The sequence below is a fragment of the Muntiacus reevesi genome, chromosome 4, assembly GCF_963930625.1.
Source record: "Muntiacus reevesi chromosome 4, mMunRee1.1, whole genome shotgun sequence".
NCBI classification, from domain to species: Eukaryota; Metazoa; Chordata; class Mammalia; order Artiodactyla; family Cervidae; genus Muntiacus; species Muntiacus reevesi.
Genome location: NC_089252.1, coordinates 31,224,008 through 31,247,368, shown reverse-complemented (window position 1 = coordinate 31,247,368; position 23,361 = coordinate 31,224,008). Strand labels below are relative to the sequence as shown.

The 23,361-nt window shown below is 44.3% G+C and overlaps 1 protein-coding gene across 5 annotated transcripts in view; it reads left to right on the top strand.

The window, feature by feature from the left end:
- LAMA3 (laminin subunit alpha 3) overlaps positions 1-23,361 on the top strand; it is a 247,400-nt gene that overhangs the window by 166,776 nt on the left and 57,263 nt on the right. For 4 of the 5 annotated variants that reach the window (XM_065932447.1, XM_065932445.1, XM_065932448.1 and 1 more), the window contains 5 exons: positions 3,457-3,573; positions 8,335-8,444; positions 11,384-11,464; positions 18,418-18,524; positions 21,969-22,019. In XM_065932447.1, coding sequence (XP_065788519.1) covers positions 3,457-3,573; positions 8,335-8,444; positions 11,384-11,464; positions 18,418-18,524; positions 21,969-22,019 — 466 coding nt within the window. The remainder of the gene's footprint in view (positions 1-3,456; positions 3,574-8,334; positions 8,445-11,383; positions 11,465-18,417; positions 18,525-21,968; positions 22,020-23,361) is intronic. The other variant, XM_065932446.1, reaches the window with a different exon arrangement.

Sequence of the window (23,361 nt, the reverse complement as noted above, 5' to 3'; positions counted from 1 at the left end):
GTCCCCCTGCCTTCTCTGTCTTTTCTAGCCCGATTAAGTGAAATTCCTAGCCCAAGGGAAAGAGAGGGACCTCTGGCTCACCACCCTCCTGCCCAGGGCGTGTTCTAGGCGCATGACTCAGCCTGTGATTTACAGCTTCGAGTGCCGTCTCAGGGTGAGGTGGGTAGAAGGTGATGCCTGCCCCGCCTGCTGGGAATTACAGAGTGGCGCGCTTCCCCGCGGGACTGTTATGCGCGCTCTCTCCCAGGCTGACTCACGGGTGAAGTTTACAGGTGGGGCCTCCTGCCGCAGACAGCCTGCCTTCTACCTGAGTCAGCCCGGCCTGGGCAGCGAGCAGGAAGGGCAGGTATAAGAGGAAGAGGCAGAGGTTTGCGTGCTGCCAGCAGGACACCCAGGGACCACGATGCCCCCGGCAGTGAGGTGGTCTGCCCGGAGTGCGGGGTGGCTGTGGATCTTTGGGGCGGCCCTGGGGCAGTGTCTGGGGTACAGTTCACAGCAGCAAAGGGTAATGCTTCCTCCATCTCCGGGTCAAAACCAGCTGCAAGCAAGTTATGTGGAGCTTAAGCCCAGCCAGGTAACGGCCCTTTTACGTTTTGCTTTGGGTGGGGAAGGGTTCCCAGCTCCCTGAGATTTCAAGGCAGGGTGATGAGTGAGGAGCGGGTGGGCTGGGGGAGGGGCCGACGGCTCCCCCATCTGCTGACTGGCAGTGTTCATTACAGGGCCTGACAGATCGCTCTCCTGGGCTGTTAACCACAAACCCTATAAACATCAGCCCACCTGGAAATGCCGAGGCAGCTAGAGTTTGAATGCCTGTGGGATGTGCATGTCTAGGGAACTTTGTGCCCTTTGTAGACGAACCCAAGCCTTAGGATAAGAGTCTGGATGCCTGTAGGTTTCCAGGTTCTGCTTGGGAGAAAAATTACCCATAAAGTAAACCGTGAGAATCAGTGGAATCCCTATTTAAGATTAAGAAAAGTGATGAGATTAATTTTGTGTAATACCTAACAAATGTGCTTCAATTTGCCAGGCTTTAAACACTCATAAATTCTAGTTTCACTGTATTTAAACTTCCTGGATGGTACCTGTATATTCACAGAGAAATAAACTCTATGGCTGCTAAAGTGATTCAGGAAGCTTGATAGAGACATCATTTTATCATTTGTACTGCAAAAGTTTATTGGAAAAGTTATCCTGAAAAATTATCACTTAAAAAATCATTAGTTGCAAAGCCCCTTTACTGAAGTAACATCTTAGGACACATTTGTTTTCATTTAGAATAAGTCTTCAATACAGTCTGAATAGTTGAACAGAATTGTATGTTAAATGTAGAGTTTGTATACTTTATAGAGGTGAGAAAACAATTATATTTCCATAACTGACAAATGTTCTGAGAGTCACAAGATACATAGTTCTTGCAGAATGCTTTTCTATTTCTAAGCAAAAGTAAAGTAAGATGGGTGATTTAACTTTAGTCAGGATAGACCATCCTCACTCACCAAAGAATGTTTAATTAAAGCTTTTACTGGGCTTGTTGTCATAAATAAATCTTGTTGTCATAAATAAATATAAATCATATATATTTATTATTTAGATAATTTGTTCTTTATTAAATTGGATAATTTTATAAGCATGTAATGGGGTATATGGTGATAATTATAAGGCCTTTGTGCCTTATTAGTAGAGATTTTAGATATGATCATACTGCCACTGGCTGAATTAAGTTCAAATGTATCTCTCAGTTGTACTTTCAGCTCAAGAACATTCCTTTCATGTTTGGATTCTCCTTAGACAAGCCCATTCAGTAATCTAAGTTTTTGTAGTGCATTCTTTTGCCTCAACATGGTTCCTAATAGCTGAAGGGAAAATTACATTGGAAATTATAGTATTGTTATTGTGTATGATTTGGCATCATTGTGTAGTTTTAGAAGGAATTTCTAGCAGCAACTGGAATATTCAACTCTGGGGAATGTGTGAGCTTCTTTTTCCCTCTGGCTTGTCCAGGTAGAGACCTTTAAGGCCATGAATGAATGAAAGCAAATTTCCCTTGGCTATAGCTCCAGAGTCTCATAGATGTATGTGCTGTTTAAAGAGATTAGATGAAAGATCATCATTATCTTGAAGTATTAATTTTTCTTGATGCCTTAAAGATAGGCCCTGTAGGAGATCAGTGAAGGACACTAGAGACTGCACTTGAGTTTAATCAGCGATTGGCTCTGCCAAAATGAAGCAAATGACTTTCAAGGCAGAAATTCTCTTTAGAGGCAGAAATCTAAGTAACTTTTAATGGCTGGTATAAGAATAATTGCTTTTTTTTTTTCTACTGAGGGCATTCTTTTTTTTTATTTATTTAATCATTTATGGCTGTTCTGGGTCTTCATCAACTGAGGGCATTCTTTTTTTTAATTTATTTATTTAATCATTTATGGCTGTGTATGGGCTTTCTCTAGTTGGGGCAAGCAGGGGCTACTCTCTAGTTTGCAGTGCTCGAGGTTCTCATTTTTGTGGCTCTAGGCACACAGGCTTCAGTGGTTGTGGTGCACGGACTTAGTTGCCCTGGAGCAGTTGGATTCTTCCCTCACCAGAGATCAAACCTGTTCCCCTGCATTGGCGGGCAGATTCTTAACCTCTGGCCCACCAGGGAAGTCCCAGGGACGTTCTTAACTAGACTTTTCAAAAAATATATCAGTCCATCAAAATAAAACCATAATTCTTCTCATCCACATGAAAAATAGTTACTTGCAGCATTACACTGGAAAGAGACAATATAGAGGAGATAGGGTTAATCAAAGCAATGTTGAACAAGAGAACGAGACCACACTCAAGGAAATTGCCTTAAGCTGGGTCTTTGTGTTCATTGGGAGGAGAATGCAAGCTGCTTCCTTTACCCAGGGTTCCCTGTCACCTATAGTCTGGTGAGTGGCAGTGAATGGGTTCCACTGGACCTGCCATTATTGCTTAAATCCCAGTGGTGACCCTGCCTTTCCCCTCCTCCCATATAGCTTCCCCACCAGCCCAAATCCACACTTGGAGAAGGAGTGGTTACCCAAAGAGAACTTGAACTTGAAGGGATTAGCTCAGAGGTCCTCTGTGCTGATGGACTGAGGACCTGATCCTCTTTGCTTTTTCAGCCTTCCATGCCTCCACTGGCCCTCAAAATGATTGACTTGAGAAGGAGAGGCACCCAACTTCCATAGTCCACCCCCCACACCCTCTTTGCTCTGATTTCCCCACCACACATCTCCCATTCCCGCACAAACTCACATACCTACCAGGATGTGAAAACAACAGAAAACCTGATGGAAAAAGTAAGCAAACCTGGCTTGCATTGGAAAGTAGAAGTTCTCACACTGACCAAAGTAGGGAAGATAGAAAGGTGAATGCTTGATGGTCAGATGGTCACCTGCCTTGGATAATAAATTTCTTTCTCTGTATTGACTCAACGCTTTGTTTGCAAAGCAGGGTTGCAGCCCTGGATACTATCGTGAGAACAAAGGCTTATACGCTGGACGCTGTGTTCCCTGCAACTGTAACGGGCATTCCCATCGCTGCCACGATGGCTCGGGAGTATGCATTGTGAGTAAACTGATGCGGAATATTACTAACAGGCCATCTGTGTTTCCCCTCCCCCCTCGACTCAGCTCTCAGACATCAGACGTCACCTCTACCGAACCCTAAATAGAGGTGACTTTGTGAGCAGGGGATGGGATTGGGGGCGGGGGGCAGGGTGCAGTGCCAGGTAACCAGGCTGAATTACTTCACACTCACTTTTCCCTCCATTTTTTTTTTTTTTTAAAGATTTCTTTTCCTGTGGACCATTTTTAAAATCTTTATTGAACTTGTTACAGTTTTGCTTCTGCTTTATGTTTTGGTTTTTTTGGTTGTAAGACATGTAGGATCTTAGCTCCCCAACTAGAACCCTCACTCCCTGCATTAGAAGGCGAAGTCTTAGCCACTTGACTGCCAGGGAAGTCCCATTGCCCTCCATTTTAATGTGTGCCGTCAGAGAACACTCTGTCTGAGCAATTAAATTACACCTTAGCTTCTGAATCTCTCTCACTAGATGATAATAATGGGTAGATGCTGGGGTTTAACTCATGGCTTCAGTCACGTCTGACTCTTCACGACCCCATGGACTATAACCCACTAGGCTTCTCTGTCTATGGGATTCTCCAGGCAAGGATACTGGCATGGGTTGCCATGCCCTCCTCCATCTTTCCAACCCAGGGGTTGGACCCGAGTCTTCTGCAGCTTCTGCATTGCAGGCAGATTCTTTACCCCTGAGCCACCTGGGAAGCCCTGACTCTTGCGAGGATATAGTAAACCAGAGCTATTCCTTTGGACCTCAATTTTGTTGGGGGTGGGGTGGGGCAGGAGGTTGCAGGGAGGAGACCTCATTGCTATCAGATGAGCAGTGGCTCAAGAAATTGATCAGAGGAGAAGGAGATGCTGGCAAAGGCTGAAGGCACACTCTCCATCCATCAAACACTAATCCCCATGGCTGCCAAGACAGTGCGTTTATGGGGGAAGACAGGCGAGGGGAGTCCCAGTGGTTTATGACTTAGCCACCAGAAAACTATCTTCTTTGGGTATGTTTTAGAAAATTTTCCCCCACAAAACTAGGTTCTCAGGAGATTTTTCTCATGCATCCTGAAGCAGGACAGTTTTTATTCTGCTATCTTCCTCCCTATCCTCAGAGGTCCCCGGTCCAGTAGCCAGGGCCTCCCCAATTAGAAGGAAGATGGACAGTTCCAAGGAAAGGAGGCCACATTGGTGCCTGAATACAGAGCCCCTGCTTCTTTTGTGTGGTTCAGAAATACGTTGTCCTGGTGCGGGATTCCTCTGCATTGTGTGAGGTGCCTAGAATGTGTTTCAGCTCTTTGAGTCCCTAGACTGTTTTATGCCCATTCAGCATATCCTGAGGAGCTATTTCCTCTGCAAGACGGAACAGGCCAGGACAGGAAATTGTTGTAAAGAGCCTGACAGAATATTCGGTAGGATTTTAGCCTTGTAAGTTCCCAAAGTGTAAGAGATGTCAGGCAGTATTATTTTCCAGCTCTTTGGTATCTCATGTAATAGTTTGTGTTTCATACTGTGTGATGTGTGTAACACAGGTAGACACTGTCACGAAAAATATTTATCTTGTCATTGAGTCATTGCAAGGCCACTTCATAAAAGCTGCCAGAGAACAAAGGGAATTTTCTCTGTAGTCCATCCACCCAGTGAAGGGATCACTAGTGAGAGTCATAATTCGTGTTTCAATCAAACAACAAGATTCTCTTTCTCACTTTTCTTTACAGCTCTGTCTTCCCTTGTCCTTGACGGCCACGCGGCCTCTAGATCTGATTCATTCAGGGAACTCTTGCTGAGTATTTGCTCTTACGGGAAGGAACCAAGCTAAGTGCTGGGGTTAAAACCATCGGACATAATCCCTACTCTCAGGAGGCTTGCTGTCTGGTGGGGGGTGTGTGTGTGTGTACGTGCACATGTGCACGTACACACATGTACACACATGAGTACATGCACATGGGCACAGCTCAGTGGCGGGCTATGGGTGCTGGCCCTGCTCTCCAACATGGCCCTTGCCTGGGAGCCACGCATGCAGCCCCATCCTCAGAGAACAGAAATGAGGAGACCCAGCCCCTTTTGCTAGCAGATGGGATGATTCTGTACATTGGCCTCCACTTCCCAAGGTCCAGAGTCAATTTTGAAATCTGGGACATTCACACATGTGCATCTCTCCCTGTCATTTCAAGTATGACCTTCGAAGGGTGAAAAGAAACCAGCCCAACCCCCCGCCAGTAAAGCAGCGTGGGTCCAGTGGGGAGGCAGCCAAAGCCAGTGATGTGTCCTGTGGGTGCCGTTGGCCAGAGGGAGCCCTGATGACCAGCTCCCTTCTCCCCACCGAGGCCCTGTTGTTCCCCCTTCTCCTGGCCGCTTTCTCTCCCTTCCTCTGCCTTTGCTTCCCAGTGACCTCTCAGCTTCCCTTTGTTTCTAGTTCCTTCCCTCCTCTCTCTTCTCATCCTCGATCTTCAGTTTTCCTCCTTTTTATTTATTTTTAAGGGAATTTTACTTTTCAATTATCTTACTTTATTTTTTTATGCTTAACACATGTGATCGCTCAGTTGTGTCTGACTTTTTGCAACCCCATAGCCAGGCTCCTCTGTCCATGGGATTTCCCAGGCCAAATTACTGGAGTGCGTTGCCACTTCCTGCTCCAGGGAATCTTCCCAATTCAGGGATCTAAACCACGTCTCTTGTGTCTCCTGTATTAGCAGGCAGATTCTTTACCACTGGTGCCACCAAGGAAGCCCATTTTATAGTTATTTATTTTAATTTATTTATTTGACTGCCCCAGGTCTTAGATGAGGCATCAAACTCTTAGTTTCAGTATGTGGAATCTATTTCCCTGACCAGGAATTGGACCCAGGCCCCCTGCATAGGGAGTTTGAAGTCCCAGCCACTGGACCACCACATTGGTTTTCCTCCTTTTTATTCCCTGCTGCTGGAGCCCATCTCCCCCTGCCCTCAGGATGATTTATCTGAAACTCACAGCTGACTCGGGGGTCCCCTGAGGCTCACAAGCAGACGTTCACACTCCTCAAGCAGCCTCAGGGCCCCTTGATCTGTGCGGCTGCCTCTCCAGCCATATCCTACTGCCTTGCACTTCACCCTCGGGAACACCAGCTGCTTCAGGTTGTCCGTCCACACCACGGTGCTCCTGCAAGACTGAGGTCCTGTGCACACCAACCCCTGGGCCCAGGGTGTCCTTCCCCACTTCTCCACCCAGCTCATTCCTCTCCTTCTGTCCTCCACACAGGCCTCATTGCCTCCCTGAGGCTCCTCTTGGTATTAAGGCATGGTGCCAACACCTTCATCATCATATTTCCCACATTGTATGGAAGATGTCTATTCACAGGGTTCTGTCTACCCCCGAGTCAGGGTGCCAATCCATCTTTGCATCCCTGGTACCTAGCATAGCTGAGCAGCTAGTTCATGCACAGTAGATGTTTGCTGTCACATGGGCCTTGGAAAGCACATGCTGTGAGGGTGGATATGGATTCATTCATTCATTCACTCATTCACTTATTCACAGTAAAACCAGGAAATCTGATAGATGCCTCAAATTTGCAGGACTGAGGAAGACAGATTTCAGGGTAGGTGCTTTCAGCTGAGAGTGAGTGGTATTTCAGACATTCTTATGGGCTTTTATCAAGCAACTCAGTTTCTAACCCCCTTCTATGCTCTTCTCCCTGTGCCCCTCTAAAGGCCCAGAGTTCAGAGGGGTTTGGGGAGGATTTATCATAGGATACAGGTAACCTCACCACAATTCTTGCTTCTCCACGTTCTTACTTCCTCAGTGTTTTCAGCTCAGATCTAAGTTGATGTGGGACTAAAACATCTCTCTCCAGGCAGTTCTTCTTTAAAACTGTCATTTGGAGCTATAAAAGAAAGGAAACTGGGACTTTCCTGGTGATCCTGTGGCTAAGATTCTGAGCTCCCAATGCAGGGGGCTTGAGTTCGATCCCTGGTCAGGAAACTGGATCCCCGCCCTGGCACAACTAAAAGATCGTGCATGCCACAACTAAGACCCTGCATGGCCAAATAAATAAATAAGAAAGAAAGGGAACTAATGTGAAATGGGAAACACTTAGTTCAAAAGAGCAGATGTTTCTGAGAGAGTCAGGGAGGCCAGAGAGCAAAGTAAAGGTAGAGGAAGCTGCCAGCACCCTCAGCTGACACCCCCGAGAGACTCCTCTCTGGATCCTACAAGTCCTGATAACCTCGGAAAGTGGGCATTATTTTAACTGTACAATTTAGGAAAATTAGAACAGTATATAAATCATACACCATTAATATTGACTTATATGGACCTTCCCTGGTGGTCCAGTGGGTAAGATTTCACACTCAACCACTTCCACACAGTGTAGGGGACGCAGGTTCAATCCCTGGTCAGGGAACTAAGATCCCACATGCCATGTGGCATGGCCAGAAAAAAGTTGATTTATTAAAAAACACCGAGGCCCAGAGAGGTGAAGGGACTTGCCCAAGATCCCACAGCTATGGAATGTTCAAGTGAGATTTTAACCCACTGATCGGGCTCCATTTCACCCTTCCGCCCCTTGATAACACCAGATAGCTGATGGAAGAGCAATTACACCATTTTTCTGGCACCAACAATGATTGGCTGGGTAGGAAAAGCACATGATTAGCAAAACCAATATTGCTGTGTCAGAGGGTTTGAGTTATAATTTTGTGAGTAATTAAGATGACAGCAATCTCAATAGTAATGAATGTAATAGGTTGTTATTAATTTTACCATTTCTCTCTCCCAAGAACTGCCAGCATAACACTGCAGGCGAACACTGCGAGCGCTGTAAAGAGGGTTACTATTGGAACACCATCCGTGGATCCTGTAGCGTCTGCCCATGTCCTCATTCAGACAGGTACTGTAGAAGTTTGACAATAATCTACAAAGACAGGAAGCATTGGGTTGGCAAAAAAGTTCATTCGGATTTTTTGTAACCGTGATGGAAAAACCCAACTGAGCTTTTTTGGCCAACCCAATAGTTTGATGGGTGTCTAGGGCTGGGGAATGGGTGGTGGGAAGAAACGGGAAGGGACTGTTAAATGGCATAAAATTTCTTTTAGAGGTGATGAAAATGCTCTAAAATTGATTGTGGTCATGACTGTGCAATTCTGTGAGCACATTAAAAGCCATTGAATCTAACATTTTAGGTGGGTGGATTGTATGATATGTGAAGTCTATCTCTCATAAAACAATTTTCTATTTTAAAAAAAGGAGTAAGCCAAAAATGGAAACAAAGCCAGACAAACACAGACTCTCCAAGTTGTGTTCTTCAGGGTTTTGCCTTTTCCTCTTTTCTTTTGCTATTCATTCAAGGGCTAAACAATTTGTTGAGCACCATCCCTTCTCCAGATGCTGGGGTAACTGCAGTAAAGAAGGCTGGCAAAGACATTAAGCTTCACCTGAAGAATGTGAGGAGAGAGTGGGGTTATTACTCAATAGAATGTGCACAAGTCAGTCTGAAGTATAACTTCAGAGATGAGCTACACCACTGATAAACGGGTTATATGATAGAGAGTGGATTCTTTACAGAGGGTGGTAGCAGGGCTTTCTGGAGTTGTTGGGCAGAGACTCGTGAGTGATGAGGTGGAGTACCAAGACAATATGATGAGGGTCCACAGCAAGGGGGAAAAAAGACAGATGAGAAAACTCCTGTGATGATGGGTTTGTGGACAGTAAGAAGGCATGGATGGCTTGATTGCACCGAGAGAGGGCTGGCTGCGAGATGAGGTTGGTGGGACAGCCAGGATACAGATCCTGTACCTTTCAGGCTAGAGTAAGGCACTTGGATGTTAAGGATTTTTATCCTCAGTGTGATGGAAGCCACAGGGCAGTTCTGAGCTGCAGAGAGAGATGTGATCTGCATTATCATCCGGGCTCCAGTGAGGTCAGTAGACTCTGTAGGTAGAAAGCCGTCATTTTCCTTTCGTGATAATTCATGTTCAGTTTGGCTTTGGCACCTTGTCCTACTCTTGCTCATCATCACATGTTCACTGTGAGTCCAGACAAAATATAAACAGGTAACTAAGTGAAGCAAGATTTGCTTTGAAAAATCAGAATGATGGTGATTTAGTACCAGTAGGGTACAGGTTCAGGAGCAAGTGTGGACCGCAAGGCTGGTTGATATCAGCTGAGCTAGCAGAGAAATTGGCCAAGTCTTAAAATTATCAGAAGCCACCTGCCCAATGTGGCTTTTCTGGAGATGCATATTTGAAATGTGCACCCTGGTTTGCTATCTGTGTGTTTGATACTCCTTAAACCTGCCTGGTCCTGTGGCTTTATTTGTAAAGGGATCTATCACTTGACACTTGCCCAGGCTTGTTTGAACAGAAGCTGGAGAGAGTGAAAAGCAGCAAGATGTTCACAGGGTGCTTGGGGAAAGCGTTTGATCTTTGGTTGCAAAGCATGTTATCATCAAGGTCAGCTTTCAGCTTCTGTGTAGTTGGAAGTAACACGCAGTTCCTAGGACGTATCAGTAAAATCCTATTTTTATCTAATTCTCCTTCCAGCAATATTAATACTGCTGACAAATTTCTAACTGCCCCTTTAGAGTTGTGACTCTATCTATCTAATTGGCCAAGAGAGGCTTCCCAAATAAGTACTCTTTGGAACTTCCCTTGTGGTCCAGTGGTTAAGAATCCACCTTCCAATTCAGGGGATGTAGGTTCAATACCTGATTGGGGAACTAAGATCCCATGTGTTACAGGGTGACTCAGCTCACATGCATGCGTGTTAAGTTGTGTCTGACCCTAGGGAGCCCACCAGGCTCATCTGTCCATGGCATTCTCCAGACAAGAATACTGGAGTGGATTCACCATGCAGGTTCTCCTCCAAGGTATCTTCCTGACTCAGGGATCAACCCCGAGTCTCTTTGGTCTCCTGCACTGGCAGACAGGTTCTTTACCACTAGCACCACCTGGGAAGCCCAGCTAAGTCCATGAGCTGCAGTTAAGATCCAGCACACCCAAATAAGTAAATAATTTTAAAAATCAGAATTCTCTTATCAGCTAGTGATAAATGGAGTTATTTCCCCTCAGATCTATGTCAGTGTAATGTTCAGTGGTCATAGATGTTTCTTCGTAAGGCAACAAGGACTTTTTCTTGGTCTCTTGGTTTAATTTTTTTTTTTTAAGAAGCTTATATAAATACACCAGTTCAGAATTAAAAGAAAAAGAATAAAAGTTCCAACAACCTGATTGGAAAAGTGTGGAAATCACTAGTAACCATGCCCACAGAGCTAGCTGGGCCCAAGCATGCTCTGTGCTTTAATCCCCTCTGGGACTCTGAGGGGACTCTGGGTGGCCCTGCATGCCCACCACCCCAGAACCCTCCACAGATGCTTTTTCTTCCCAGAAGGGACTGTACCCAGTATAAAATAAAAGAACTAGAATAAGCAAGGAAGGAAAAAAAAAAATTTTTTTTTAAAGAATCAGAACTCTGTGTTCTTCTTTTCTGCCCAGACTTGTTTGAGTCCTTCCTTGTTATTTCTGGAAAAAGTGCTGTCGTCACCATCTCTTCCCAAGTGCGTTACTTTATTCTGTCTTAAGGGAAGGAATGTATTTCTCCAAGCTGAAAATAAAAATGCCTCCAGTCCCTATTCACCCAGGTTTGCCCGATGTCAGCTGAAATCATTCATCATTCTCTCGACAAGTTTTGATGGGCAAAAGTTTTTTCACATGGAAGGTACCTGGACCCTTGGTTTCCAGTTTCACTTCATGTGGCAAAAAACAATGAGCATAAAAACCTGTGGGTTTATGTTTCTACTGGGGCTTTTTCCTGTCTTTTTTTTTTTTTAAGTTTTGCCACCGGTTGTGTTGTGACTGGGGAGAACGTCAAGTGCTCCTGCAAGCCTGGGTACACCGGATCGCGCTGTGAAAGGTGGGTGCCGTCCTCCTCCGTGCCCCCTTCTCTCCGCCCCATCTCACAGGTGGGGTGGGCTCTGCGGGCAGGCTGCTGCAGGCACCCCGGGTGTGGGTGGGGCGCTGCTGGGTCGTGGCTCAGAGCTGGGGTGGGGCCGCCGGTTTCCCTGAGGCTGGGAAAAGGTCTCTTGGGAAAAACACAAGACTGTCACTTCATAGATCATTAACTTCCTTCTCTTCCTTGCTTCGTACTTGTGGAAATTTGAGAATTAGGGCCACTATGTCTTAGTCCTATACACTTCAGAAAACGCCCCTGTATGCCCATGTACTTACATACATGCCTACTTACCTCCACTCCCACGCATACTCCTACATGCCCCTCCCCAAACATATATCTGCACACTCCTACCACCATTGAAACTCAAACTTCTATCCCCAAATATACACATCCCTGCTTGCCTGTACACAAACATGCAACTCTACATACTTCCATACATGCACACGTATCCACAGCCCTAGATGTGCCTACACACAGCCCCCTGTTAATGCACACACGACATTATGAGCAATGGCAGGACAGCCTGTGTCTCACTCATTTCTGAATCTCTTAGTGCCTAGTGTGCTACTATTCACATAATAGGTGTTTAGTAATGTTTGGGAAACAAAAGAATACATGTTATAGAATGGAAGGTATGTACTTGATTATAAAGGCCGCAGAGCCAAGCTTGCCTTTTTCCTGAACAATATTTCATGATTAGCTACTCTGCCCAGCTACTGTGAAGGGTACAAAAGATACTTGTCATCTAGACAGGAAGAAAGCATACACGTACATATGTATCTGGAAAAGTAACAGTAAAATGAATCATATGGATAACATTTTAAAATTTAAAATAACTATCGTAAGATCAGTACATAATTATAAAAAATTTTATAAATTATGAAAATGATGTAACACAGGTATGTGTGTGTGTGCTAAGTCGTTTCAGTTGTGTCCGACTCTCTGCAACCCCAAGGGGTATAGCACTCCAGGCTCCTCTGTCCATGGGATTCTCCAGGCAAAAGTACTGGAACGGGTTGCCATGCCCTCCTCCAGGGGATCTTCCCGACCCAGGGATCAAACCCATGTCTCTTACTATCTCCTGCATTGGCAGGCAGGTTCTTTACTGCTAGTGCCACCTGGGAATCCCCATAATATAGGTGAGCCAAAAGCTAATAAGGCAAAAAACTAGTAAGTACCACACCCTTACAATTGACCTATGCTCACGCCTGCCCACCTACAGTGCTATTCATAGTTATTTTGCCTACAGAAAACCATGGTTAAAACTTGTTGAAGGGAATTCCCTGGTGGTCCCCTGGTTAGGATTCTGTGCTTGCACTGCAAGGGACACAGGTTCAGTCCCTAATTGGGGAACTAATATCCCATGTGCAGCACCCCCCACAAAAGTTGTTATATGTTCTTACATATCAGTTCTACATGCACAGACTTTTTCTTAAAAAAAAAAATGTAGATTTCAGTTGTGCTTTTTGTTTTGACTTATTTTCTCATCTAATTATATATTAGTAGTCTGTTTCCATGCAGGGTGCCCTGGGGGCCCAGATGGTAAAGAATCTGCCTGCAATGCTGGAGACCCAGGTTCAAGCCCTGGGTCAGGAAGATTCCCTGGAGAAAGAAATGTCAACCCACTCCAGTCTTCTTGCCCAGAGAATCCCATGGAGAGAGGGAGCCTGGTGGGCTACAGTCCATGGGGTTGCAAAGAGTCAGGCATGACTGAGTGGCAAACACTTTCATTTTCAGTCTGTATCCATAGCAATAAGTATTCATTGATAACATCTTGTCAGGGCCAGGAAGTTCCACTTAAGTTCCATCATCCCCCACTCTTGACCTTGGAGATGAAAATGAAAGTGAAAGTGAAGTCGCTCAGTCGTGTCTGACTCTTTGCAACCCCATGGACTGTAGCCTACCAGGCTCCTCCGTCCATGGGATTTTCCAGGCAAGAGCACTGGAGTGGGTTGCCATTTCCTTCTCCAGGAGATCTTCCCAACCCAGGGTTCAATCGTTTTAATTTGGTAAAACGCGTCTAAAGTTATCCAGAAAAACAATATGCCAGAACAGTCCAGGAAAAAATTTAAATAAGGGTTATGAAGGGAACCTGACTCAACCAAATAGTCAAAGTCATTTTATAGTCAAATAAAACAATTGAATCCAGGTCTCCCGCATTGTAGGCAGACGATTTACTGTCTGAGCCACTGGGGAAGTCCAAAGCCACCTTGGAGATAGTTGGATATAAATGTTTATACCTATTTTGTTTTTTGGGGTTTTTTGGTTTTATATCACCACACCATGAGGCATATGGGATCTTAGCTCCCCAATCAGGGATTGAACCCATCCCCCCTGCATTGGGAGGATGAAATCTTAACAACTGGACCCCCAAGGAAATCCCTGTTTTTGTACTTTTGTGATTTTACTTCTTAACTTCAAATCTCGATGTTAGTGAAATATTGGAACCTTGCCTTTTTTATGGTGTTGCTTCTCACATGGCAGATAGACCTAGGGTCAACATATAAGACAAAAATTGACCAGAGCTCAAATAACCTTGACTGTTGCAGTATTTCATGTCTCAATAATCCAGGGGGGCCGTGCTGCATGAAATGTGCCTGGCGTCTGGTTACACCTGGAGCCACACTCTGTAGGGTGAAATGTTCGTGTGAGGAGGGGCACTGGGAGCCCCGCTGGGGCAGAGCAGGCTCCCATCCCTCATGTTATGCCCCCTGCCGGAGTGTGTTCACAGAGTGATGGGGACACAGACTCCCGTAGGCTCATGCTCTCATCCCTCTTTGCCTGGGTACCATTAGATGAACTCACTGAAGCTTCTCCAGGGGCACTTCCCAACCCAGGGATTGAACCCAGGTCTCCCACATTGCAGGCGGATTCGTTACCAACTGAGCCACCAGGGAAGACATTCACTGAAGTTAAATGTGTCCAAAATGTGTATGGACTTGGATTTGTACATTTTATTTGGTTCTTGTGCAGTTACCACTTCTGCATCATTTCTGAAACTATAAAATGACTTTGACTATTTGGTTGAGCCAGGTTCCCTTCATAACCCTTATTTAAATTTTTTCCTGGACTGTTCTGGCATATTGTTTTTCTGGATAACTTCAGACGTGTTTTACCAAATTAAACACACACACACACACACACACACAATCAACTGGATTTCATCGTAACGGGGGCTACTGTGGACTAAGGATATCTGAAACATTTTATGGACAAGGTGGGACTTACGTAGGTCAAGGGGATGGCGAGAACCCGGTGGAGCTGGGAGGTGGAGCTGGAAGACAGCTCAGGTCAGGGAAGTAATGTAAGCAAGTCAAAGGGCCTCAAGGGTACCTGCCATGGGTGGAAGGGGGGACACCCTTTTTATGGGCATCAGCTGAGGGTCTGGACACTATCCCATGGTAAAAAGGAGCAATTTGAATTTCTTCTGTTTTTCATTTCTGCATGGGAAACATAGCTCATGTTTGTCTCACATCTATTAGTCATTCTTTCCTTCAATGAAAAATGGATGGCGATCCTAATATCTGCCCGGCACTATGCTGAGCATTAGAGACACATGAGCAACCAGAGCACAGACTGCCCTCAAGGGTCTTCTAGTCTAGTGGTGAATGGGCATACAAACGGGCTGTTGAAATAGAGAAAGTGAAAGTGTTAATCACTCAGTCGTGTCTGACTCTTTGTGACCCCATGAACTGTAGCCCACCAGGCTCCTCTGTTCATGGGATTCTCCAGGTAAGAATACTGGAGCAGGTTGCCATTCCCTTCTCCAGGGGATCTTCCCAACCCAGGGATCAAACCCAGGTGTCCTGTATTGCAGGCAAATTCTTTATAGCCTAAGTCACCAGGGAAGCCCTAAAACAGAGGCAGCTGGGCTAAATCAGGCTGCAACAGGAGGGCATCCCACTGGAACTGAAGGGGGAGGGACGGAAGAGGCAGCCACCCTGAGACAGGAAAGATGGGTAGAGTGGGGAGTAGGCCAGGTCTTCCGGGCTCCGTGATTTAAAAGCTATGGGGCTCCCATCTGGGAGAGGCTTCCTAATTTAATCCTCTGTACAGTTCTTCACAACCAGTGAGGTGGAGCACCAGTCCGGAGGAGCCATCCATTTGGCAGGCAGCTGATTGGAAAAGGGAAATTGTTAATTAACAGTACTCCCAGCTTAGGTTTGTTACATTTGATCATACATCAAGGAAGCAAGTATTGTTTAAAAAAGAAACAAAACTTTTCCATCGCTAAAAACTTTTCTATCGCTTCTCAGCCTTTTGGCTAACATCAAGTGTAAAAAACTTCTACAGCTTAATGCCATTTTAATGTCAAATTTTTTTACTTGTTAGACATTTATTGAGCGCCCACTCTGTGCCAGGCTGCCAGACATCATCAGCCACTAGTGGTTAGCTCTGCAATGATAAATACAAGCATAGTGTGTAGTGAAAAATAAGGATGTATGCAGGAGAGCCGGACAGAGGTGGGGGAGAGGCAGGGAAGGGTTCCCAGCTCACATTCCAACCCTCCCCCCACCCCCCCACCCCCATGCTCTGGGACAAGTTTCTTCCTCAGCTGTTCAGAGTCACAGATGACAGAAGCTCTCTCTGCTCTTCATTTGCTATACCAATGTCACCTATGAAATCAGGAAGTTTTACTTTAGTCCATTGTGTTTAGCCACTATCATGGCTAAATAAGAAGAAAGGCACCAATTCAGGTCAGTTGCTCAGTCATGTCTGACTCTGCGACCTCGTGAACCGCAGCACGCCAGTCCTCCCTGTCCATCAGCAACTCCCAGAGTCCACGCAAACCCATGTCCATTGAGTCGGTGATGCCATCCAACCATCTCATCCTCTATCATCCCCTTCTCCTCCTGCCTTCAATCTTTCCCAGCATCAGGGTCTTTTCAAATTACCTTACTTAAAGTTACATAAATATTCCAGAAATTTTATTCTGCTTTGCAAGATTAAGGAAGAAGCAGAATAAGATTTCTGGAATATTTATGTAACTTTAAGTAAGGTGTTTTGTAAATATGTATCTTTTACATAGAAAGTTTACATACAAGTGAGACACCTGAAGAAAAAGTACTTTAAACAGATCTTTTGCGTAGCATGGTTAGGAAGCAGAATATGGGGCTGGCCACTTCAAGGAAAGCCCTATTACTAGGACAGCCTGCTGAGTAGACTTGGATAAGCCGCCTCAGCTTAGTTACCTTCCTGATAATTAGGGAATACATGGGTTTTCTGCTTCCTGTCCACTATCTGAAATGTAGTCATTCCAAATGATACCAGTTATACATACACGCCAATATATGAATATTTTCAACATGTCTTAAAATGGTAGTAGCTACCTTTTACTGAGCGTCTGTTATGTGCAGGCTTTGTACTAGATTCTTTACTGCTTTATCTTTTATCTTATTTCCATCCACCAAAATAGATATGGTTAGTACAATTTTTCATTCATTCATTCAGCATGTATTTATATCTGATATTTATATATATTTATATCTGTATACAAATATTTATATCTGTATTTATATCTGATCCTAAAATGTGCCCAGGCACTGTCCCAGGTGCTAAGGATGTTTCAGTGAGCAAAACAGGCCCCCAAAATCACATCCTCATGGAGCTTACATTTTCATAAGAGGAATAGATGAAGAAGTGGAAGCATGTGGGGTTCAGATAAGCCCAAGATTACACACACGGTGGTGAAAGCAGGAATCCATGCAGGTAGATCTTCCTGACTCAAAACCTGTGTCCTTTGTGCTATATCACCAGTTTATCTGTTGGAAAAGAGTATTTAAAATTGCCTGGTAAATTCTTTGGGACAAAGCTTAAATTTGGGTTGCATGCATGCTCAGTCGCTTCAGTCGTGTCCAACTCTTTGTGACCCCACAGACTGTAACCTGCCAGGCTCCTCTTTATGGGATTCTCCAGACAAAAATGCTGGAGTGGGTTGCCATTTCTTTCTCAGGGAATCTTTTCACCCCTGGGATTGAACCCTCGTCTCCTACGTCTCCTGCATTGGCAGGCAGAATTCTTTACCACTAGTACCACATAGGAAGCCCTAAATTTTGGGAAGAGAGTCAAATGCCTTATTTCCTTGATTCTATCAATCCCATTGATGATAAGACAGTACACACATACCAACTTAATGACAATTTTGGGGGGGTAATAGAGTGGAAGTGGAACTTTGCTAATGAACAGAAATGTTTTGATTTACCTCCCTGTTCCAGAAACATTAACATGGGTTTATTTTATTGTTTGAAAAAAGTAGAAATGCACCATCAAGGATATATGATCTTTTAACATAAATAAGGAGCTGACATCTCATCACTAAATCATCTAGAATAATAAAGCCTCGGGCCAAGGTAGCAGCTGTAACTGCTCAGTTATTTAAGCCCCTTATGTACATCACTGCAGTAATTAGTGTAAATAAATATGAATTATGCAGAGTTGGAATAGTACAATAAGAAATGTTAATAAAGTCTCCCTTTATGCAAAAAAATTGAAATTATATGAATTTTCCTTTCTTTTTTTTTACCTTTGAGGAAATTAGCTGTAAATTAAGCAGTATGTAATTATGTGATATCTTCAGAAATTCAGCTCTTGCATAAAATTCACCCATCCCTAATTTCCATACTGGTCAGACTACTGACTCCTGTTTGCGTTTTGTTCATGTGCCATTTGGCTGTAGGTATGTCATCTGCATGTCAAGGGGGAAGGGAAAAATCTCTGCCTGCCTCCCACACTCACCATTCCCATTCAAGTCACAGATATCTCTACTGAGATGCATTCCCTCATGCAAATCTATGTCAGCGTTTTCTCCCATAGGGTTACGATATCCCAAACAGGGAGCTGGAAGTTGAGAAAACTGGGTGGAGTAAATGATGCATTCTTTGGGTGTTTCCTCTCTTTTTCCGTATTCTGTGCAGGTGTGCTCCTGGATATTTTGGAAATCCCCAGAAATTTGGAGGCAGCTGCCAGCCATGCAATTGTAACAGCAACGGCCAGTTGGGCAGTTGTGACCCCCTGAACGGAGGTAAGACTGACTCCCACCTCTGTTAACCTACCTTTATCAAACTGGTACATCACAGCAGGCAAAGAAGCCAAACAGCCCTTTTCAGGAAGCACACACACAACTGCACATAACAGATTGTGCCCTTGTTTTGACAAAGTTGGGAATGCTTAGGTAGTACTCACAGCTTTGGTGAATAACTTAATTTCAAGTAGGTTTTTTTTTTTTTAAGGCAAATTGTTTTTATTTAATTAATTTATTGATTTATTTGGTAAATTGTTTTTAAAACTTCTTTAATTATAGTCAAAATAACTTTAGACCCTATTTCAGTGATTTTGGTGAGATCTCTCTTTGCCATTATAAGGTTATTCTCTCATCAGCTTCCTTTGTGTGTGTATCTGAAGAATTCAAAGTACTCTTCTCCTAAAGCAGTAACTGTTCTAGAATGTGAGTGTATAATTGAGATGGATTTTACCTACCAGGAAAAAGACATTAACTGGAAGTTAGTATAGATGGAGTAGGAGAAAAAGGAAGCTGGGGAAAAAAGGAAGAGTCTCCATTTCCTTCTTTGATAGAGAATATTTGTTGTCATTCAGTCACTAGGTCGTGTCCAACTGCAGCACACCAGGCTTCCCAGTCCACTGTCTCCTGGAGTTTGCTCAAACTCATGTCTGTTGTGTCAGTGATGGCATCCAACCATCTCATCCTCTGTCTAATGGAGGATATTAATGGATTTATCAGGAAAACGCCATTGATATAGTACAGTACCAAATCCTTAGATAAAATCTCTCATCTTATAGACAAGATAAAGAACTACGCCCTGGATGCGTGGATTAGATCTGCTCAAATGACTGTTCCCAAAGGGCTGCAGAGCAAATGGCTCCTTGTCAGTCTAGAATGAGGTGCCTGTTGTCATGTTTTGGGGCTTCATCTGAACTCCTTCTTGTTCAACATTGTTGACCTGAATGGAAATATAGAAGACCTGTCCACTCAGTTATCAGATGACACCAAGTTGGAGGAGCCAGAAAACACCTCCTGTGACACATTTAGAATAAAATAGGTCCTCAACAGCCTGGAGTGAGGGGCCAGTTCTAACCAGACAAAATTATGTTGAGGCTTGCATGTGGTCAGTCCTGTAGTGATAAGTGAGTCACGGCTAAGGTTTCAGTTAGTGGTGAGTTTGGTATGAATCAAGAGAGTGACATGGCCCCTTAGATGCCTCGTACCATCTCCGCTGAGTTCTGGTGTCCAAAACCAGGTGGCTTACTGTTCTTTGGTCTGCTGCCATGCAGGTCCTCGGTGGGGGGGGGGGGGGGGGGGGAGGGCGGGGGAGTGTTGTCCTCACAAAGCAATAGACACGCTTCAGTTTGTTCAGAAAGAAGGTGAAACTGTGAAGGGACTTGTAGCCCTGTGGAGAGGACAGTGGAGAGTAGACTTGGAAACGACGGATCTGAAAGGGGCATGTGTGGGAGAACAGTGGGTCGTTCTATGTGACAAGGGCTGGAACTCACTTCCAGGAGTGGAAGCTAGAGGGAGGCCTATTGTAAATCATTCCGAATAGAAGTGTCAGACGTTTAAAGATGAAAAGGACTGGCTTAAAAGGAAATGAGTTCTACTGTCCCTGGAGGTCCTTGGAGGTGTTCAGGAGAAATTTCAGCATTGGACACATCATACTGTGAGATGGATGCCTTTTCAAGCCTCCTTGTCCCTACTCTAATAACAAAAATAAGCAACCTGAAATGAGGATGGTAACTATTTGTTCCTCGAGTGGAATAAAATCCTCACATCTGAGACACATTTGTCCTTGTGGGATCCCCTCCCCCCCTTTTCTTTCATTCATTCTTTTTTTTTTTTTTTTTCCCTACCTAGTAACAGACAGATTCTTTGGTGGTCAAACTCAAACTTGTTGAGAAAATTGCACTGATAAATCAGTCCTCCTCATAAGTCAAGTTCCCCATAGACTGTCCAAGGTGCTGTGTTTGCAGAAGTTTGTGAAGGAAAGGAAACCTTGTTTCCTGCCTATAAGGGATTCATGGTCTAATTGAGGAAATAAAGGTGACACACCTATATGTATATATTGTTGTTGTTCAGTCAGCCAGCCCTGTCCAACTCTTTGTGACCCCATGGACTTCAGCATGCCAGGCCTCCCTGTCCCTCACCATCTCCCAGTGTTTGCCCAAGTTCACGTTCATGTTCATCCAGTGATGCCATCCAACCACCTCATCCTCTGACGCTCTCTTCTCCTTCTGCCTTCAATCTTTCCCAGCATTAGGGACTTTTCCAACGAGTCTTTTGTTCACATCAGACGACCAAAATACTGGCGCTTCAGCTTCAGCATCAGTCCTACCAGTGTCCTTTCAGCATCAGTCCTTCTTATATATACATGTAAGAGTGACTGGGTTTTTTAAAAAGGATGAGTAAGAGAAACCTTTGATTACATATAATAAATTAAAATGTACGCAAATATACACTGGGGACACATTGATTGCCTTTGAGTGGCAGGATCAAGGACAATGTTTCATCTCATTTTTCTGATCTTTCCAAATTTGCCATAGTAAGCTTATGTATTTTTTTTACAATAAAAAGCAAACATGGTTTAAAACATGTGTATACAGACAAAGTGTAGAGTATTACCTGCTGTTGAGAACACACCTGAAAGCCTCCTTGTTGCATGTCTAAGAAAGTTTCAAGTTTAGAGTTTCCCTTTGATGAAGTTAGATGGTTTTTCAGAGGGAAATGAGAGGACACTTTAGTATGCATGGTATGGGGAAAGGAGTAGACATTAGTGGAGTGAAGAATTTCCAAGGATGACTGTTAGGCTTTCCTGTCTGTAGCTGAGAACCTCAAGATTCAGCATGTACACACAGTAGTTGGTGGAGCTAGTCCACTGAGTGTGGTTATCTCCCTTACAGCATCTGTCACACTGTTGTGAAATGTGTCTACCTCCCCCGCAGGACCGTTACCTTCCCTGACCACTAAGGAGCATTAGTTCTCTGACCAGAGATTGAACCTGCACCTATAGGACAGCAGAGATTTTGTCTTCTGTCTTTGTATTCTGCCCCTAGCACAGGGCCATGGGACTTAGGGAGTGCTCAGAGGCCCTCAGTGAGTGTTTATTGAATGTTCTCAAATGATATTGGAAGAGACATCAGCAGTTGTATAAGAGGCCACCGAATGAAGGCAACAGTAACAACTTGGAGTGTTAACTTCCTAAGAATGGCATGACCCTTTGGAGAGAAGAAGCAATATATCATCAGAGAGGCCACAAGAGACATTCCTGCAGCCAGACTGCTGAGATCCAAGACAGCTCTCAGTGGCCCTAGGGAAGGAGGGAGAAGGGAAGAGCTGGCCTCCTGGGTGGGTGGGTGACTGAAATTTTCTGAAACTAGCTTCCCTAAAAGACAAGTTAAAAAGTGCATGAAGAGTAAGTTTCGTAGCACTGTCTTCTTTGTTTACTCCTCATTTCAGACTGCATAAACCAGGAACCCAAAGATAGTGGTCCCGGAGAAGAATGTGACGGTGAGTAAAGAAAGTGCCCCCTCCCTTCCAGGCCGTGGGGTTCAGCTTCAGATCTGTGAACCCCAGACTGTGACATGGGAAAGCAGTGATGGAAGGAGGTGGAAAGAGGGCTGCGTGTGTGCTAAGTCGCCTCAGTCATCTCCGACTCTGTGCAACCCCATGGGCTGTAGCCTGCTAGGCTCTTCTGTCCATGGGATTCTCCAGGCAAGAATACTGGAGTGGGTTGCTTTGCCCTCCTCCAGCAGGGCTACTTAGGGTCAAATCCAGTCTCTGCCAACTAATATCTGTATGATCTCATGCCAGTGACCTTGCTTCTTCAAGCTTCATCATTTGTACAATGGTGAAACTGAGGTTGATAGTAACTATACTAACTTCATATAGTTGTTGGAAAAATGCTTATGAATCCCTTATCATGATCCCTGCAAGCACTCAATAAATAAAAACTGTTTATTATTCCTTTCCCCATATACAAAATAAGCAACAAGTTGCATAGGTTCACCATTTATTTGCCCAGTTGTATTGGTATATAGTTGACATGCAATATTGTATTAAAGTCTACAACATAATGATTTGATATATGTATAGGTTGTGAAATGATCACCCCAGTTAGTTAACATCCATCAACTTACACAGTTACAGATTTTCTTTTGTGCACTAAGAATTTTTAAGATCTACTTTTTTGGTGACATTCAAATATGTAATAGAGTGTCCTTAACTATAGTCATCTTGCTGTACATTTTACATGCTAAGTTACTTCTCTTGTTTTTTATTTTTTAAAATGTTTTTCTTATAGTGTAGTTGCTTTCCAATATTGTGTTAGTTTCTGCTGTACAATGAAGTGAATCAGTTACATATATATACATGTATCCCCTCTGCCTTGAGCCTCCCTCCTGCCCTCACACCATCCATCCCTCCAGGTCATCACAGAGCATTGAGCCAAGTCCCCTTCACTATCCAACGGGTTCCCAGTAACTGGCTACTTTGCACGTGGTGGTATATATATGCCATTGCTACTCTGCCAATTCATCCCGCTCTCCCCTTCCCCGTCTTTGCCCACATGTCCATTCTCTACATCTGCATCTCTATTTCCATCTGCCCTGGAAATAGGTTCATCTGTACCATTTTTCTAGATTCCACATATATGTGTTAATATGCAATATTTGTTTTTCTCTATAACTGGATGTTTGTACCTTTTGACCACCCTCACTCATTCTCCCCACGACACCATTTCTTTGTAAAATGCTCCCATCTAGAGATCTCCCTTTTTCAGAATTGCATTCTTCTCTGAGAAGCCCCGGATGGTGATTTCTGCCTATGATGGGCTATGTGTGTATTAACCGGC